The sequence below is a fragment of the Crocodylus siamensis genome, chromosome 10, assembly GCF_052110815.1.
Source record: "Crocodylus siamensis isolate JL-2025a chromosome 10, ASM5211081v1, whole genome shotgun sequence".
Classification (NCBI taxonomy): Eukaryota; Metazoa; Chordata; order Crocodylia; family Crocodylidae; genus Crocodylus; species Crocodylus siamensis.
Window position 1 is genome coordinate 19,768,713 of NC_143404.1, and position 20,847 is coordinate 19,789,559.

The window sequence follows — 20,847 nt, forward strand, 5'->3', positions numbered from 1 at the left end:
GGTGATAGGTCACCTGGTCATAGAAGGAAATGAGATTGGTCAAACAAGACTTACCCGCAACAAACCCGTGCTGGCTATCCCTTAGGATGTTAGCCTGGGCCAGTCCCTCAAGGATGGTCTCCTTAATAAACTTTTCTAAGATCTTCCCCAGGATAGAAGTCAGGCTAATGGGCCTGTAGTTAGCCGGATCCATTCTCCTCCCTTTCTTGAAGATCGGCACCACGTTGGCCTTCTTCCAGTCTTCGGGCACTACACCAGAGCGCCAGGAGTTTTCAAAGATCTGTGCCAGGGGCTGGGCTATGACGCTCGCCAGCTCCTTGAGTACCCTGGGGTGCAGATTGTGAGGGCCGGCTGACTTGAAGGTATCCAGCTTCTCAAGGTGTTCCTTCATGAGATCAGCATTTATGGAGGGTAGGGGATCCCCATCACCCGGATCTCCCTGTCCCATAGCAGGCATGGGCGTCCCATGGAACTGATGAAAGACTGATGCAAAGTACCTATTTAATAGGTTGGCTTTTTCCTGGGCGTCAGTTGTCAGTTGCCCCATCTGGTTTAGCAGGGGTCCAACATTGCCCTTGCTTTTCCTCCGGCTCCCCACATATCTGAAAAAGGACTTTTTGTTGTCCTTGATGCTTGAAGCTAGTTGGAGTTCAGTTGCAGCCTTGGCTTTCCTGGTTTGCTCCCTGCAGGGCTGGACCAGCGTGGAGTAATCCTCCTTGGAGGTGAATCCCGTCCTCCATCCTTTGCAGGCTTTCCTTTTTAGCCGCAGGAGGTCCGCTAGGTCCCTGGAGAGCCAGGAGGGCTGCTGTGCCTTCTTGCTGCCTTTCCTCCGTGTTGGAATAGATTTAGCTTGTGCATTGAGGATTGTTTCCTTGAGAAGCAACCACTCTTCTTGAACTCCCATCTCCCTGGGGTCACGGTCCCTGAGGGCCTGACTGACAAGCCTCTTGAGCTTGTCAAAGTTGGCTTTTCTGAAGTCAAGGACTTCTGTGTTGCTGACTGACTTGCCAGCTTTACGGTGGATGGTGAAGGTGATCAGCTCGTGGTCGCTGTCACCCAGCTTCCCATCGATCACTAGGTCGCCGATTAGGTCGTCCCCCGTAGCCAGTACCAGGTCGAGCAGCGCTTTGCCTCTTGTTGGCCCATAGACTTCTTGAGTCAGGTAGAGGTCCTCCACGCATGAGAGAAAGCTTTGCGACCAATCAGATTTTGCTGAGTGATCTTCCCAGGAGATGTCCAGCTAATTGAGGTCACCCATGACAACCAAGGTCCTGGAGCAAGCGGCCTCAGTCAGTTCCCGGGCGAACTCTTGGTCAAGCTCAGGACTTTGAGTGGGAGGTCTGTAGTAGACTCCCACCGTTGTGTCCCCTGTGCCATTTTTCCCACGAATTTTTACCCAGAGGGTCTCTAGCTGTCCATGGCGGTCGCTAACAGATGTTAGCTGTTGTGCTGGGAGGGTGGGATTGAGCTCCAATGTGGACCTGATCCAGGGAGAGAGGCTGCATCTCTACAGGCTCTTTACCTATCTCTGCCCCTCTCTCTTGGTCCCCAGTGCTGTCTCAGGATGGGAGGGGGAGAAGGCAGGAGAGGGAGGTTTCCCCAGCCCGTGCTGCAGTGGGATGGTGTGGATTGGAGTCCCCCCACCTCACTCTCCAGCGCTGGCCAGACGACCCCCAAAATGAGCTCCCTCTACTTCTTCCCTCTTGCTCCCCACATCTGAAAACAGTTCCTGTTGCATGCAGCCACAAGTTAATGAAGGTGCTTGGCTTTGGAGTGCCTCCATCTGAATGCTCATACAATGAGGGTTCAGATTGTTATGCTATCAGGCCCTTTTAAAGCACTCTGCAGCCATGGACATTTTTTGGTCACAGCAGTAGACCACTTTCAGGGGCCCGATCAGGCAAAACTTGTCACTTCTGTCTGTGTCTTTTTTGTGCCCTAACCAGCTTAGGACCAGCACGCCCTGTGACATTGCGCTGATCTCACAGCCATAAACCTTCCTAATAAAAACAAAGATTTCACTAATGCAAAGTGACCATGGGGCCTGGATATTGAGCCCATGATGACTGTCTTCCTTTAGGAATAATTACGTAGCACAGTGGTGTTCTCTGAGCACGAACGGATAATGCTTGACCTTTCCCTAAACCATTTTTTCTTCTAATTCATGTGCCTGTAACAACTGAAAAGGAGGCCTTGTTTCTGCTATGGAACATTTGGAACAAAATTTGTTCCTATAGAGATTAGAGAGCCATGTGGCGAGAAAGTGTCTTGAACAATTACACATTTGCAGTTTACACTTTTTTCACTGGCACAAGCTTCTTAACAGTTGCAGAGAACATTTGTACACTTTGTTACCGACATGGAGAAACATGCACACTGTTCATGATGTTTGATCATTTTGACTCACTGCTCACCTAACCAGTTTTTTAGCAGAGTGAGCCACAAATAGAATGGGTATGTAAGATGCTCATTCAATTTTCTGTCTGAAAAATATGTCATTTTTAATAAGAGTGTGAAGAAGTGACAGCAGAGGTATGAGTCAGTTTGGTTGGTTACATGTACTGTAGCTTAATACTCTGGGGATTTTCTTTCTTTTGAATGTTCAGATCAGTTTTTAAAAAAGTCCAGTGAGGATGAAGATTTTTTAGCAGGGAGGTCACATGGCTTTATAGCTCAATAACAGCCATATCAGAACACATCTTAGGGCTTGTCTACATGGGGACTCTTAGGAAAATTAAAGTGAATCCACCACAAATGTGAAGGTAATGTGCATCACTCAAAACATGCTAATCCCCTCTGTGGATGTTTTAATTCAGAAACAGAGCTGCTGGAATTCATGGCAACTTCTTGCCTTTAGTTTATTTTTTGCAGTTTCCCTGTGTAGTAAAGCTCTTAGGAAGAGCATCTTGGAGATGTGTTCTGCTGCCAAGCCACCCAGCCAAACAAGTCTGAAAACACAACAGTCAGACAGCTGTCAGATAGGATTAACAGTGAATTTTAAGCAGGTTGAACCTTGAGCATTAACTATTTGATGGCTTCCCTTTTGGAACCTAGAGTGCTAAGCTCCTCAGTTGATGTCATATGGTGTACTTCCACTGAAGTAATTAATCACAGTTACTTGAGTCACCTGAAAAGCCTCAACCTGGCAAGATTCTTATTTGTACTGAATTGTAAAGGAAATAATTGGCGTATCAAATAATCAGGCTCAAGGTCTTGAGTTTATGGAGTTAATTTCCTGCCTTTGTTCTGCATGCTTGTAATCTATTCTGTGATGATGGTAGACATGAGTCATAATCACAAAATTGGTTTTCTGCATGGCTTCTTGAGAAAAAGGTTGATGCTTGCCCATATACAATGATCCGGTCAAAAATTGGTGCTAATATCAGGGAAGGGGCAAACAGCAACTAAATGCTCCTTGTCATTAAGGTACATGTGCATAATGTTGTGTAGTGCAGTCTAAGGAAGGCCTCAGCAAGGTGAAGTGAGAACTCTTTTAGGATCACTAATCTCTTGTGATCAGTCCCCTTTCTGGCACTGACAGCACAGAGCTATCAAGGGAACTCTTGCAGATAGCAGAAGATGAAAGCAGACAGGTGAAAAAGTACTGCCTGTCCAGCTAAAAAAATGAATAATGATGTATAAAAATGACTGGACTGGGTATGGTTCCAGGCTCTTATGCCTCTTTCTTTTTCATTATAGCTCTTGAATAGCACAAGGCTAATATTTTCTTTAACTATTTCCTTAGTTACCTCCGTGTGGCAACCAGTTAAATTGATTCAGAGTGGTGGAACCCATCAGTGCGTTCAATGTTCCTCCCCAGATCACTCTCTTTATTCTGTCCTGAATAGTAAGACACACTGTTTTATAAAACAACAAGTAAGACTCTGCTGCTGTTTATAGTGGTATAAATATGGAGGATTTGCTGTTTAGTTATTCCACATTCATGCCTATGCAGGACAGAACAATGCTTAACTTAACCCATGTTTAGGATTAGGAGGTGATCTCTGACACAAAGCTATTAGTGCTTTCTTCGAGTAAAGTTCATTTTAAGTATGGTTTTATGATGTACAAGATAACAAATACAGTTTAACTGAACCACAATACGTTTTGGGTCATAGTACATATTATAAATATACAGTCCTGGTATGATAAACATGCTATAAATCATTTGGTTTCACTCAGTCGATCACAACTGCCCCGTTGTTCTCTCTTCGCCTTCCAGTTAGATTTTTAAGCTAATGCTGGCAGCGAGTGTTTGCATATATATGTCTTAATGCTCTTTTTTTCTACAATTCCACACAGATATTTGCTTCTGTAGCTAAATAATTAAGTACATTTAATTGGCTGCAGTCATCAAGAGCACAATGATTACCTTTGTTTGATTTCTTCAGTTTTTCTTGGGATTCAAAATGACTGGAAGGCATTGGAAGGTGGTTATTTTAGAGAGGAAATTTACAATGAATTACATATAAGATTGACAGATGTCAGTGAACATAAATGCAGTATAGAAGTACTGAAGTTTCCTTCTAAATGTGGTATGGTTGTTCAGGAAAGCTGACTCATTGGAAAGTTGCCCTAAATGTCCCTTTTAATTCTTTTTTACAATAAAAGAGCAGAAATACTCTGTGACTTGACCTCGGAGCTCAAACAAAAAAGTTTAGTAGATTAGTTACTGCTTACTATAATGAAAATTATATTTGTCTACATCTCTGCCATCTCCTCACATGCTGATTGGATTTAACATCCTCTTCTCTTCCTTTATTTTACATTTTGGTCTCTCTAAAATACGCTTAGGCTGAATGCAACAGTCTTTTCATTGCTTTATTCTTGTAGTTGAGGTTTGGAAACAATCATAGGAAAGGTATCCAACTTTTCCCTTTCTTACATATACAGAAGCTATAGGGAAGTCTGTTGCCCATAGTAAACTGTTGCTAGATTGTTAAAGAAAAATGCCACGTCTAGCTGCCAAAGCAGAGAGAAGGTCCTACTTTGACCTTCCTATTGCAACTTCCAAAATAAACATTTTTCTTAATACAGGATTGTAAAGGGGGAAAAAATCATGACACTGAGGGAAATACTTATTTTTGAGTATTTTGATATTATTAACATAATTTACATGTGTAACATTTAGTCACAAACAAAAAGCTAAGGTTTCTGAAACCAAGGAATGCAATTTTTAATATGCTTGAGAAAAGATTTCAGCTGGTGAATTTCTGAGATTTGACAGCTGACAGTTGCAGTGCGGTATTCATTCTTGGCTTACATCAGTCAAATGCAGGATGCATGCTGTCTGTCTAGGAGAATCTTCGCTCCATATGCTGTTGGGTTGGGGTCCTAGGAAAGTATGATTTAGTCCAAGAAAACAGGAAAGCAAAATTGCATCCACACATCCTTTCTGTGGGACACCTTCTTCTTTTTTTAAAGTGCAAAATAACTTGGTGGTGATGTTTTGTAAAGGTATCTTCGCAGGCTTGATGGAGATCTTAATAATAACAATCACTGACAAAAAATGCCAAGGGTGATATTAAAAGTCTTTTTGCATCTAAATACAGTGCAAGACAGTAAATACAACTTAGTAATTACCTTTGTTTTGTGTAAAGTTTTGTGATTCTTCCTCACTCTGTAATATGCGAGTTATAATTGGCACTGGTGGTTTGACCTTTCAAAGCAGTGAGTCTGTTTAGTTTTAAAGGGATGTTTTACAAGATACCTTTTTTGGATGGATTCTTTGTTAGGCACTGGTAAAATAAATAAATAAATAAATAAAAACATTGTATGAAATGGTGTCTGCCTCTCAGGGTGCATCCCCATGAGAGGGAAAGTGCGTTTCCCCAGGGACAAATGGCAGCGGCACATATTTGTGCTGCTGCTACTTGTCCCTGCAGAATGCCCCTGCTCTGAGGTGTGGCAAGTTGCCTCCGGTGGGTTAGGGGAGGCTGGTGCTAGCATCAGAGCTGGCCTCAGCAGTCTTACCTAGGATCCTGGGTGCCTCCTAGGGCTGCAGCGGAGGCCACAGGGGGTAGGACAAGGAACCATGCTCTGGCTGACCAGGCTCCAGTTTTGGGTGGTGCACGCTGCTACCAGGTGCACCGCACCACTTTTTTCTGCCACAGTTTTTTTTTGACACTGGGACCTCCTGGCGACACTGCAGTGCGGTGAACATGTTCATGTGTGGTGCATGTGGTTTGCATTGTTGCAGATGGGTTTGCGGTGCCTCAAACCACATGTGCATGCTTGTCTGTACACACCCTCAGAGCTTATTATCTAAATCAACAAGACAGACAAAGACTGGGAAAAATGAGACTTAATATCCTCTTTTTACAAATAGGGGATGTCATTCCAGGGTGGTTAAGTAACTTTGAAAACATACAGGGAACCTGAAGCAGACCCAAGAATTGAATCTAGGTCCCCCTAGTACTAATTCAGTGCCTTAATCACAGAACTATCCCTTTTTCTGCTACATCCTTTGTAACTTTTATTGTGAGCAAAGGATCCAGACCTGGCTCTGAATGTTATGGCTTCAGCCCTTCTTTGGTCACAACCAAATTGATTTCTCAAGCTCCCCACCTAGCATGCGAGACTAGCCTATTTAAAGTGTCACAACTGATCAAGATGTGCAATCTCTTACACAAGAATCTGAGGTGCAAGTTTTCAGTTGCTTGATTCAGTGCTTCTGTTGTCAGTGCTACAGCGGCAACAGAAAGTGGAATTAAATAGGGCTCAAGGTGAGTGGAATGGAAGGAAATTGGATCCAGAGTGCAGCTTTGTCTCCTTTAATCAGTGGCTTTCAAGACAAATGTCTTTCAGGATTTGCTCAGCTATTACTGCTATGCAGTGGGACATTTTCTTCTCTGCCAAGCAGACCTGTGCTATCAAAGGACAATTAACGATAGTAGCCAGGGTCACTGCAGCAAACCAAGTGACCTTACCTTGGTGGACAGGTAAGATACATGTCTAACAAATATGATTGGTCAGTGTAGGCTCCCTCTTACTGTTTTATAATCTCTGAGAAGTAAGATTGTTTTTATTTTTAAGGGCTCTGAGTAAAGCTTTCCTGTGGCTGCTTGTGAATATGCTGTTTGGGGGAGAAGGCTAATTGATTTCTCCATGTGCTTCCTCATTTGGAATTCATTCTGCACCTTCCCTTGATAGAGCTGATGGGAAAGGCTATAGGGTGAAGTCTTCCAAGATGAAGTGGTAACTTATGGGGGGGTGAGACAGAAGATTTAACTCAGTAATGAGTCTTGTTTGATAGGTACATGGCTTCTGATGACATTGGTCCTTAGCATGGCCAGAAGTGGAATAGAAATATGTTTGTGCAATTTCTTTCCCAAGACAATGCCTGCCTTTGAAGATTAGAGGGAAACCATTTACTATTTCATAGTTTCATAGTTGGTAGGGTGGGAAGGGACCTAAGCAGATCATCAAGTCCGACCCCCTGCCACAGCAGGAAAGAGTACTGGGGTCAAACGACCCTGGCAAGGTGTCCATCTAGCCTCCTTTTAAAGACCCCCCCAGGGTAGAAGTGAGCACCACTTCCCTTGGAAGTTGGTTCCAGCTCCTAGCCACCCTGACTGTGAAATAGCGCTTCCTGATGTCTAGCCTGAATCTACTCTCAGTCAACTTATGGCTGTTATTCTTTGTTACTCCTGGTAGTGCTTGGGGGAACAGGGACTCTCCCATTGCCTCCTGGTCACCCTTGGTCAGTTTATAGACAGTCACCAGATTCCCCCCATAGCCTTCTCTTGTGGAAGCTGAACAGGTTCAGGTCCCGTAGCCTCTCCTCATAGGACCTGCCCTGCTGCCCCCTGATCATGTGAGTGGCCTCCTCTGGACCCTCTCTGTGTTGTCCACATCCCTCCTGAAGTGCAGTGCCCAGAACTGGACACAGTACTCCAGCTGCGGCCTGACCAGTGTTGCATAGAGGGGGAGGATCACCTCCTTGGACCTGCTCATGATGCATCTATGGATGTATGACAAGGTGCATTTAGCCTTCCTGACCGTGTCCCCACATTGGTGGCCCATGTTCATCTTGGAATCAACAGCGACTCCAAGATCCTTTTCTGCCTCTGTGCTGGCGAGAGGGGAGTTCCCCAGCATGTAGGTTTGCTGCTGGTTCTTCCTCCCTGGCACAATACCTTGCACTTGTCAGTGTTGAAACCCATCCCATTCTCATCCGCCCACCTCTGTAACCTGTCCAGTCTAGTTGTAGCCTATTCTTCTCTTCCAGCATGCCCACTTCTCCTCACATCTTACTGTCATCTGCAAATTTGAACAAGGTGCTTTTCACCGCCTCGTCCAAGTCGCTGATGAATATGTTGAACAATGCAGGCCCGGGGACTGAGCCCTGGGGAACCCCACTACCCACATCCCTTCAGGTTGAAAATGACCCATTCACCACCAGTCTCTGTGTGTGTCCCTCTAGCCAATTTGCGACCCATCTGACTGTGTAGGCATCAACACCACAGTCACCTAATTTTTTAATGAGAATGGGTTGAGAGACAGTGTCGAAGGCCTTCCTAAAGTCGAGAAAGACTACGTCCACTGTGACATGTGCATCCAAGGATTTTGTGACCTGGTCATAGAAGGCAACTAGGTTGGTCTGACAGGACCTGCCTCTAATGAACCCATGTTGGTTACCCCTAAGCATACCCTCCCCTGCTGGTCCCTCGCAGATGTGCTCCTGGATAATTTTCTCAAAGAGTTTTCCCAGGACCGAGGTAAGACTAATGGGCTTATAGTTTCCTGGGTCCTCTTTCCTCCCTTTTTTGAAAATGGTGACCATAAATTGGCCCTTTTCCAGTCCTCTGGCATCTCACCAGAGCACCACAAGTGCTCGTAAAGCTGTGCCAGGGTCCCGCAATGACCTCTGCAAATTCCCTCAGCACTCTGGGGTGGAGATCGTCAGGACCTGCTGATTTGAACATGTCTAGTATGTATCAATAAACTCCTTGATATCATACCATGTCATACTGCACTTTACATTTGTTCACATTTAGGGCAGCTAGGATCTGGAACCAGCTTCCAGGGGAAGTGGTGCTGGCTCCTACCCTGGGGCTCTTTAAGAGGAGGCTTGATGCCTACCTAGCTGGGATCATTTGAGCCCAGTTTTTTCTCCTGCCCAGACAGGGGGTCGGACTTGAAGATCTACAAGGTCCCTTCTGACTCTACTTCTATGATTCTATGTATTTTTGGCATAAAACCATTTAAGGCAGGGGTTGTCAACTGGGGGTACTCAGGAAGGCCCTAAGGGTACTCGTGAGTGGGCAGTGACAGAGCACTGCCACCTGCCACCCACTGTCACAGCCTTCCAGGAGCAGGGCCGGGATGGGCGAGGGCAGTGTCACCCTTTTGCAGACCGCACAGGTGCTGCCTGGCAAGGCGTTGAGGGTGAGGGGGGGAAGCTCACACATGGCGGCTGCTGCAACCACCCACCACTCTGTGCTGCTGGCACCCTGCATCCAGCTGCACGCCACCTGCTCCACGTCTGCCCGCTAGGGGTACACTTATTAAAAAAAAGTTGAAAATGCATAATTTAGCAGAATTTAAAATTTTTCCTGCTTCTATTTTTGTAATGCCCAGGGGACTCTACAATGACCCTAAGTCCAACAGTCCTGAACAAACAGGGAGAAAAAATGCTAAACAGAAAAAACTAATTATGTCACTGTTTTAAAGGCTCTATTCATTACAAACTTTTGGCTAGGGAAAGACATTACATATAAATTGGTTTAAGTGATCGGAAACTGGTTTAAACCTGTAACAGAACAGATGTTCAGGGCACATAAGCTAATTTGAAAATGACTGAAACTGGTTTGAGATAAACTTGGTTGAATGTAGTATCAGACTTACCTGATTTGTGTCAAACCAGTTTATGCAATGTCTATCCCAGACCCCTTCCTGGTTTAAGTTAAATTGGAGTCCCCCAGCATCCCAGCATGCTCTCTGGGCTGGGGAGGGCTCTCTGTTCCACAGCAGGGCTGCTCCCTCTCCTCTGCTCCTGGCTGGAGCTCCAGCAGAGACTGCAGGTGTCTGCTTTCCACCTATCCCCTCATCACTCCCTGCTAAGCAGGGATTCCCCCCCTCCCCTCTGCCTTACACAGATTCCTGTCAGCATTAGCTAGCAGACCACGTGCTGGCTACATGTGTGCTGTGGGAGAGAGGACTGTGTCCACTTAGGGCTTTTTGGAGCTAATCAACAGGTCAGCTGGTAATATCCATCCGTTCCTTTTTTGGAACAAGTTGTTTAAGAAGAGCTTGAACTAATGAGAGAGGTTGTTGTTTCTGATGGGCTGCTAAATATTGATAACGGAGCTGATAAATGCTCTGTTATCGGGGGGGGGGGGGGGGGACCCCTCCCTAATCCGAGTGTCGTGCTGGGGCCTGGCCATACCCCGCTTCAGCTTAGCACTGTGGAATAGTAGGGAGGGCTGCTCTAATGCCCCCCAGCTTCTAGCCTGAACCATTGTAGGCATGTGCCTGAATTCCCTCAGTCCAGAGGGGATGTCTGTGTGGCTACAAACCAGTTCAGCCTAGCCAGGTTAAGCTAACCTGCAAAGATTGAATCAATTCAGGCTCAGGCTTTTTGAATATCTGTCCTGACTCTTCAAGGTTAACAGTACTTTAGACACTGGAATGCTGTATGTCTACCTTTTTCAGTGGTATAAGACTGATGGTATGCTAACCTCGAAAAGGTTATGAGAGACTGGATATCAATCCTATCAGTAGTTCACATCTGAATGATGCCCATTTCCATGTTTATGGGTGAAAGGTGACACTTCCATGGAACTTTTTTAAAAGGGTAAAACTGTTCCTGTGTATTCAGAATATAGATGTTGGAAAGCCCTTGAGGTAAAAATAGTTTAATGAACAAACCACAGGTTGGCCTAGTAAATTAGGATGAATTATTTCTCATACATTCCCATAATAGGATGTCTCGCATGCACATTATCAATTACTACTTCTTGGAAATAGTCCACCGATATTCCAGTTTCCATTTTTATCAAAAAAGTTGTGTAAGACTCACTGACTAACTGGCAACCTGGCATGGGATTGTTCCATCTTAATGACAGTAAATGATCAGGGCCTTAAGACTCGTGTAAAAGACCATTTGCAGGATTGAATAACCAATCGGGCCAGACCCTAAAGCCCTCCTTGCTCACTGCTTATTCAGGAAACCTCCTCTTTGACATAAGGATGAATTTTTCATGAGTTGAAAATTATAAGATTTGGCCCATAGATGTTAATTTATTGTATACTTCAGCAATCACTGAGACAGAGACATAATGTAGGCATGCATCTACAATACCTTTCCAGCATCATTTCCAGGATTTCTGATTCAAAACTCCCACTCTTTCCTTTCATCCCAAGAAACTATAGTTCATTATTATTTTTTGTTTTACTATAAGCAGTGCTATAGTAGTGGCATTTTGCTAATTTCTCTAAAAACATATACTGAGAGATGATCAACGCCAAAGAGCTTAGCACATATTTTTAAGACAGGATGCCGGTAGTTAGTTATGTTTTCTCAATGGGCCCCCCACTAGTAAACACACAAGTTTTTTATTATAATGGTATGTTCTTTTGACTCACAGTGGAGTTAGAGATAATTAAAAATGGCATTAATATTCATACCAATTAAAATTACTGGGGCAAACTACATTTTTTAAAACTATGGTTTGCAAATCATTAAGTTCTTTATAATTACAGCATTCATTATTGAGCATTCAGACAGTTGTACAATGCAATTTCATAGGAAACCTATTTTAATTTAGTAGTAAGTCAGTGTTTTAACTTAATGTCAAAGGAGTCATTAATTTACTAAGCATTTTTCACTTGCCTTTTTTTCATCCAGGTTTGCAACTTTATCAGTTGACTGGACTTTTCTTATTTTTCTTTTTAATTAAAAAGTACTCATTTATGGTTAGGGTTGTCTAAGGGGGAAAATGTCCTTTAAAAATAACAATGAAAGCTGAATGACATGTTTTTGATCTTTTTTTTGTAAAAATGTTGTTTCAAAAGCTGAAATATTTTGAGGTGATGTCTGTGTTTGAATCATATTTTCATCCAGAAAGTTTGCTAATTCTGGTTGCTTCTGGTGAGGGTGAGAATTTTTTAAAAACTGGGGGGGGGAGTTGCTTTAAAAAAAAAAAAAAGAATTTCTATGCTTCTGTTTCATTAAAACAGTTGGAAGTTTTTTTTCCCATTCCACAGTGGGGGGAAAAAACACTTTTGAATTTTCAAAACTGTGATGAAACAATATTCCTGTTCTTTAGTCAGCTCCGATCCAGCCTATACATTTATAGCCAGATGTTGTAAATTGTTCTGCATGGGCATAGGTGCTTGTTCTGGCTGAACACTTGACAGGATTGGGACATTAAATATGATTTTGTAGTGTTGCCTTTATTTATAGAAATAAGACTTGGGCAAAATATATTCCAATCTGGGAATTTACTGAACTCAGGAGATACTGGTAGGCATCAAAGACATTTGTGTGATTTAGTTTTAATTAGAGGAGAGTTCATTAAAATTTTATTATGTAATTCTGCTTTGAGAATTTAGGAGAAGTGACGCATGAGATAAGTTGGTCAGTGGCACTTGCATGTATGTCCTTTTTTGGGGGCCAACGAAGGTTTCATCAGGAGGAGAGATGCTCGAGACAAGTTGGTCAATGGTGCTTTTATGTGCGTCCTTTCCCACGCCAGGTGACTGAGCCATTGTATTTGAACTAGTTGGATAGAGGCTTTGTAATTACCAAGGATCCTGATTTTCCTCTGGTTAAAAATTGTAAATTCCATTATTTAAACCCCCACATCCCTCCTGGTGACCCTCACTTTCCAACCAAACCATCCTGGTCGTGCTGGTACCCCTCACTCCCCACTTACAACTCCCTAGCCCTCCCAGTGCACCTTGCTCATTACCCTAAGCTCCCCCCACCCCTTGCTGGTGCCCTTCACTTACCACCCATAGCCCCCTGGACCCTGCTGGGGCCCCTCACTTCCCACCCACTGCCCCAGCCCCCTGCCCTGCTGGAGGGGGTCAGTGACCTGAGTTCACAGCCCCCTGCTCTACCCCCAGCAGCCCCTGAGCCCCAGTTGCTGGCTATGGGAGGCAACAGCTGCTTTCTCCTCCCGTGGGAAGTACGGCTGGAGTGGAGCTTGTGTGGGGAGTGGATGCAGGCTGCCTGCTGCAGGTTTACCCTCCCTGCCCTGCTGCTCTCCCCGCTGCTGCCCAGCGCACGAGACCTGGTGCAGCAGGGCAGAGCAGGGTGGAGCAGCTCGATCTTGCTGCCATGAGACAAATGCTGTTATGATGAGGCATCCCCTGCCCACCTGGCAGCAGCAAGAGTGGTAGTGTGGAGTTGTGCCTCCCGCTGCTGCTGGGTGAGCAGGGGGTACCTTGCCATGGCAGCGTGGGGCTTGTGGCAGCAGCATCAAGCTTCTCTGCCCTACTGGGTCTCATCCTATGGGCTGTGAAGGCCCCAGAGGGAGGGCACCAAGGCAGGGAGCCCTGAGCACATGGGCAGCCTGCACCCACCCCATGCACAAAGCTGGGGGGCACATGCCCCCCCATTACCCTTCCCTTCAGGAATACATGCAGTGGTGGGAAGCCAGCCCTCTTGCTGGCCCCTGGACAACCAAGCCGCGGCTCTGTTCTGCTCCCTGCTCAGGTCCTGTGGCCATATTTCCTGTTGCGGCCCTGTGCCCAAACCCCACAAACCACCCTGGCTGGGCAGCAACTCCGGCCCCACCCAACTGCCTCCTTCCCTCCCTCACCACTGGGGCCTCAATTCCCCCTCCACCCCACTCCCCAGACTTACCTGTGGGAGCTTCTCTCCAGGCTGCCTGGTGGCCATATGCACGTGTATATGTTCACAGTCACGTGGTGCCCTTACCTGATCACCTTCCTCCAGCTTCCCCCCAATCCCCGTTAGGCTGGAACTCTGCCAGCCTGCAAGGGGAAACCCACTGTTTCCTGCATTTAAAAAAAAGAAAATCTGGGTTTTTCTCCTTAAAATGAGAAAATCTAGGTTTTACCACATTTTTCCATGGTGAACAGAAAACCCTGGACCCCTGGTAATTACTGAGGAATGTCTCTTATGCTAGGAGGAACAGTTTCTTTAAACAGGATTACGCACCTATGCAGCAATAGGCCAAACTTGTTGCATGGTCCTGCTGGCAGTAAGAGCAAAAACATGTTGTAGCAGGTGAGATGAACAATTCTTGCCATTGGTGCCAGGAACTCAACTTTCCATGATAAGTAGCTATGTTTTCGTTCCTGGAAATCTTTGTGTCTTTGGAAGAAGCTCACTCTGACATTGTGCCAGAAACACCTTTGATTGTCCCAAGGCAGGCTGGGTAGACATTTTGTTCACTGCGGACTTGGATTTCATTGTTCTGTTGCATATATTCTTCACAAGACAGAGCATTGCCTTGGGCAGTAGTAGGGCATTGATTCATTTCAACTACGTTACCTCTTGAGCTATTTTTTATTTGGTTTTAATAAGGTATTCACTGCCTACTTACAAATGATTAACAATGCGATGTAAACATGTAAATAATTAGAATAAATGGGAAGCCTGTTGACAGATGGTTGTGGGGATGGGATTCATCAAAGAAACAGATGCAAGTAAATCCCCTCTTCTTTCTCACCTTAACTCAATTATATTTATATTTTAAAATGAAACAAACCAATGTGTAGTATAAAGTGAACAAACAAGTAACCTCATGAGCTGATACTGCCTGTGGGTCAGAAACAGGTTACATTATTGTTAATGGAGTTTTGCTATTGGTTTCATTAGTAGGTGGACTGAAGGATCAACCTTTCTCTCAATCCTGTTGTCTGTTCTGTTGTCTTATTTTGCCAGGTTGTACCTCACCTAACTCTTAGGCCAGACTCCTGTAAGTAAAGGTTTATAGGATCTGACCTTTAGATTGAACCTTGAGGTAGGGACTTTGAAATTGCTCCAGAACAAATATACTATGTAAATGACTTCAATAAAATTATTCTGACAAACTTGTATCAGGATCATCCAGCAGAAAAAGGATGGGGCAAATTTGTAAGTTTTTGGGCACACTTACCCTTCCTCAGGCATAGGAGAATGCAGAGATTGTAAAATTTGTTCTACATGCATTGCCTAACAGAAAGCAGAAGTGTGCACAGTAACAAGAGAAAGAAATAAGGCACATTTCCCAGGCTTAAAATTGGGAGAGGGATTGACGCATACCCTTGACTGCTGTACCCTTTAACTTTAAATTCCTTTCTGTCTCTCTTCACTGCAGGACCAGGTTTCTTCTGTGGGCACTGGACTTCCAGCTACCTATGCCTATTGCCTGTGATGGAAGAACTTGATGTTAATGTGAGGTAGGAGATGGGAAATTTGCTGACTCTTGAGCCACAGGAGGTCAATAATGACACAGTGTGTTTACAAAGCTGCAGGGTCTGTATCTTTCTGTTTGTCTGTGGTCTAAAGTTACTGCTAATACAGCACTATTTGATTTGGAGCTTCCTGGAGTTTGCATGATTAGGTAGTCTTACTCTGTTAGTTTTTAAAGTGGAAGTGAAGTGTGACGAATCTCACAAACTACAACTCTGGTCCTTCCCAGAGGTAACATCAAGGTAGCTTTACTGAAACCAAATAAGTAAATCAGTTTACTCTCTCTGAGAATCTGTTTCTTGATTTTTTGTTCAGTATGATCTTCTAAAAATGCCAGGGTGAGTCAGAAATAACAGAGCCAAAATAACAGAATATACTTTGTCTGCATATATGTAATGCCCTGGAAACTGAAGGAATCAGAACTCATGGCAGAGGTGATACCTTTTATTAGACCAACTAGATATTTGCAAAAAAAATTCTTTATTTGCAAACTTTTGGGCACACTTACCCTTTCTCAGGCATAGGAGAATGCAAAGATTGTAAAATTTCTTCTATATGGAAATGAAAATTCGTATTTCACAGGAGAGCTGAAAGTGTTGTAAAATATCCTGGTTGGAATAGTTCATTTTGTGCAAATTAAGCTCAGGTAAAAGTTGGAACAGTTGATTTACCTCAATGTTGTCAGGTCAGTTGAAGTAAATAAACCTATTCCAACATTGAGGAACAGTATCTTTTCCATTTCTTTATGTTTTAGTTTATTTTTTTCAAAGCAGCATTTCTCTGAACTGTTCCCTTACATTTACTTGCCAAGATACTGAATGACAGGTATCTGAGAAATTCCACTGAGCAGACTGATCAAATGCAGGTAGATCAAATGCACGTGTTCTCATTTTCCAGGAAGTATTTCCCCAGTGAGTTGCCTAACAGAAAGCAGAAGTGTGTACAGAAAGAAATAAGGCACATTTCCCAAGCTTAAAATTGGGAGAGGGATTGATGCATCGTTTAGCTATGTTAAAATAAAGCATCCTGTTGAATAAAAGAGGAGCGGACGTAGGGGAGTTTTCTTCACTGGGCACTTTTTTCTTCTCTAATGCAGAGGTAAAAGTAGAGGGTGCTTCCATGGAGGCAAATGGAGTTATACCAGGATAAAAACAAGCATCAGCTATGCATAACTTGAGCACCTGTTGTTGGAGGAGGAAAGTATGAAACTAGAATCTATTCAGAAACTTCGTGTCTTCATCTTTTCCTTTGGGATTGAAATAATGATTTCTTGGACCCTCTTTAGGTGAAGTGTTCATTGCCTAACTCTGTTGCTATTGGTGATCCCACTGGTAAACCCTGCCATCTCAGATTTCTTGTTCATGGACTTGGGGCAAGATAATTACTTCAGCAAATCATCCCAGTCTCACAGGCTGTGTAGGAAGATGTGAATGTAACTATGTTTCAAAGGCAATTTCTATTCTATAAAGACTCATAACAGGCTTCATTTTGGGAGCTTGTCCAACACCATCAAATAGAATGTTTATGCTCCTCACTCGTGTCCCCATATATCAGATACTGTCAGGCCCCATAATACACTGCCGTTGACTGCTGCACAGCTGACATGGTTAGCAAATCAGAGAGTTCCATTATATATGTGTGTGTATGTGTGCATTACACACGTAATGGAAATCTCCCATCTGTTGCCCGTGTATACATGTACACACACACATACATACATACATACATACATACATATCCCACACCACAAATACAGTTGTGGCAGGCTGGCCAGTGGGCTCACCGGCTGGCCAGTGGGCTCACCGGCAGCCCGGATTGTTAGCGTGAGCCTGAAATGGCTCAGGCCGATTGGTGGAGCAAGCTTGCCCCATCCTGACCCAGACATAGGGTGAAGAAGAGGACCTGAGGGGGAACTAACCCATCAGGCTTTCCTATTGGGCCATTTTCAATCTGGGGGTAGAGCCTCCAGAAGGGATAAAAACTCCCTTCACACGGGGAGTTGTTGGCAAGGGATGATGAAGACAGGGCTTGTGAAGAGCTGGTAGAGTTGACCAGCGGGGCAGAGCAGTTGCCCTAGAAGCGCCCCAGAAGACTCTGCCGCCTAGCAGGGAGCAGCAAGAGGCTATGTCCTCAGCTCCGCCACGGAGGGAGCCATGGCATTGGTACACAGATCAGTGCATGGAGGGTCTGGGAGCAGACGGGACCTCATGGCTGCATGAGGTAGTGCGGGTCTCCAACCCTGCACGAGGTAGGAGCCCAGCCTCATCAGTGCACAGAGTGGTGCACAGGGCTGTTGGAGAGCTAGAAGGGACCACAGCAGCTGCATGAGGCAGTGCGGGTCTCCAACCCTGCATGAGGCAGGAGCTGGGTCATTGGCGCACGGACCAGTCCACAGGGCTATAGAGCTGACAGGTCGCTGCGGCTGCATGAGGCAGCACAGGTCTCAATGCATGGCAGGCTGAGAGAGGGCTGATAGGCGTTGGTGACTGCAGCTTGGGCCTTACTCCCACGACCAGTGACCGGATGGGTCGACCACCCTTGCAAGGGAGGACACTGGGAGTTGTGAGTTACCCGGAAAAGGGATTTCCACAGGGGAGGAGGGGCATTCCTCACTGCGGGGGATCAAGGGGAAGCACATGAGGGGTGGGGACAATTTGACCTTGGGCACAGAGGGCCCCCCTGTTTGTTAAGGGTAGTATCATAGTTATGGACCCCTCCTAGCTGAGTGACCTGGGAGAGAGTAATGTTGTTTTATTAGGTAACCGGATCTTTCGCTGGATTGCCATTTTTTCTTTGGGCACAGCTGCTGTGCCATTGTTGTGGTCTGGTTCCTCACACTGTTGGGATTCCTGCTGTAACCATGCATTCTTCTTGTTGTACTGTAAAGGACTGTAAGCTGTTTTATATCTGAACTCATTGTATGGATTATCTGTATATCTGTATTTCATTTGATGTAACCTGATTGTGTATGTACAATTTTTGTCCTACCATTGCCAGATATTCTTGTCATTGCTTGTTGATTAACCTGTGTTTAATCATTAAGTGCTCCTTTGCTTGCTGCCTGAAGTGAGCCCTGTCCGGGGGTGGGGGGGCAGAGGCTGCAGACTAATTGGAAGGCCACAGAGGACTAGGCCTGTGTCTGAGTCAAGGGTTAACAAGAGCTACATTCTGTGTAAACCTATATCTATAAATAGCAGGTGTATATGTAGAAAGAGAGACATATGGACATAAGTTCATGTTTGCAAGCTTTATATAATGCCATATCATTAAACCTGTAAATAGTTAAATATCACTGGGTGTCCCTGGTCTCGAGACAGCTGTGTTGGAAAAGGAGGCGAGTTGGCCTGCAGCTGGGCAGCCACACTCCCCACAGTGTAACGCATCCGCTGATTCCCTTCAGTTGGAGAGGGGGTACCTTCTGCGTACCACCTGGGTTACGCAGTCAGTTTGGGTCTGACCCAGAGTACATTAAGTAAAAGGAAAGACTGCCATTGACTTAACAAGGATTTGAATTAGAGCCCTGTTGCACGGGACTTCTAGCATGCATTTGATTTAGACTGTAAGCATTACCATGCTGCATTAAAAGTTAGAAAATGGTCTGAGCAGTCACATGGTAATGTTTTCTCTGATCTCTGACATGATCTCTAATACAATCTCTCTTGCACAGCTTGCTGATTGTCAGTCCCAGCCCTGGCACCGCACAGGACCTGGTTCAAAATTTAGTGCAGGGCCAGGCCTGGGACTGACATCAGAAGGGTCCCTGACAGATGTCATGGCTGAGTGAGGATGGAAAAATGTGCAACAGTCTGATGATAGCTGAGCATATGTAACTTAATAAAACTAGGGCATTTCATGGGAGGACTATCTTCAAATTTTGCTATGATACGATTGCACTTAGCATGTTTTACTGCTTGAACATGCAGATGCTCATATTTTAAGTTCATTTAACATGTCCTAAGTGTACTGTGAGACTAGGCCCTTCGATGGTTTACTGGTTTAGGGAAAAAAACCCCAAACTCTTCTACTTCAATCAATACTTCTCTTTATTCCTCTTTTGTCCAACTCTGCAAATGTTTTCGGAAATCAGTACTTTAATGAATGCTTAGCAGGTCACATTTATAACCTGGCAATCGATACTGAGAGGTAATGTGTTTTGCTTAATGAAATTTGTCTTGCCTTTGCTGTGTGAGTTGTGAACCACAGTGATTATTGCTATTTCTCTCTCCCTATAAAGGGAGTTATAGTGCTGACACCAGAGAGATTCTTTATTATCCATATCTCCTGTCTTTGAAAGATATCAGAAAGCATCTCCAGTTATTGGCTGTTAGAAGTAAAAAAAATAAAAAGGAAAATATGCCAGTAAACTTTTCAACATTTAAGTGTTTTTTTGCCCTTCACTGCAATGATAACTGTGGAAATTGCTGAATAGTGATAGTTTTATTAGTATCATTTATTAGTAATTAGCATTTGCCCACCTCTACTTATGACCTGACCAGATTGCTCTTGTGTTAGCACATCTACCCCTCTAAAAAAAAAGTCTGAACTAAAATTGACACTTTTTTTCGTGGAGTAAAAACAAACGGCAGATTATTTCTACAAGAATAAGATTTTGTAAATCCCTTGTCTCTCTCTTATGGAATTTACAACATTTTAAAATTAAATTTGTAATCTAAATAAAGTAGAAAGTAGCTCTTTAAAGAAGTGACTGGAGCTCGTGCTCCTTCAGAAATGCTCTCAAAAGCTTATTATCACTTGAAAACTAAGTATTTTGTGCAGTGAGCTAATTTTGCCTCATCCAGGTGAAACTGGAAGGATATCTGATGAGAGAATTTTCATTCTCACCCAGTAAATCATCCTTTTCGTCATTCAGATGTTAAAAGACAGCAGAAAGCAATTTTTCCTCTTTCCATGGGAATCTGAAAACTGTCCTAAAAAAATATTAATTTAATGTTTGCCAGTTGGTTTGATCAGTTTGATTCTGTGGTTAAGTCCCATTCTCTTGTTTACTGCAAAAATGTTTTTTTTCTTGTTCTTACTGGATTTATTCCTGAACTACATAACACAGACCTTTACTTTACACTATGTTAGACAGATACATCCACTGCTTCCTTCCAGGCATATATATTTTCTTCTAACTCTGCAAATATCCAGCCATGGATTATTGTTTTTGAGAGCTATACATGCCAGCTACCAGTAGGTAGCTGATGTTTTTGTCCTTTTCTGATTCCAGTTGTTTCAGCCTGAAATAACATATTTAACATTTTTACCAAAGCAGAGTTTCTAAATTTTGTTTTAGAAAATTGCTTTAAGTCATATTGTTCAACATCTTCATTAATGATGTGGACATTGGAGTCAGAAGCAGACTGGCCAAGTTCGCTGATGATACCAAACTCTGGGGTAAAGCATCCACACCTGAGGACAGGAGGGTGACCCAGGCAGATCTTGACAGGCTCAGGAAATGGGCAGACGAGAAC

The 20,847-nt window shown here is 44.1% G+C and overlaps 1 protein-coding gene across 2 annotated transcripts in view; it reads left to right on the top strand.

Annotated features, from left to right (window-relative positions):
• The window catches only part of HTR4 (5-hydroxytryptamine receptor 4), a 253,864-nt gene that overhangs the window by 65,755 nt on the left and 167,262 nt on the right, over positions 1 to 20,847 (top strand). For both annotated transcript variants that reach the window (XM_090065166.1, XM_090065167.1), the window contains one exon: positions 15,279 to 15,360. In XM_090065166.1, the coding sequence (XP_089921292.1) occupies positions 15,279 to 15,360 (82 nt within the window). The remainder of the gene's footprint in view (positions 1 to 15,278; positions 15,361 to 20,847) is intronic.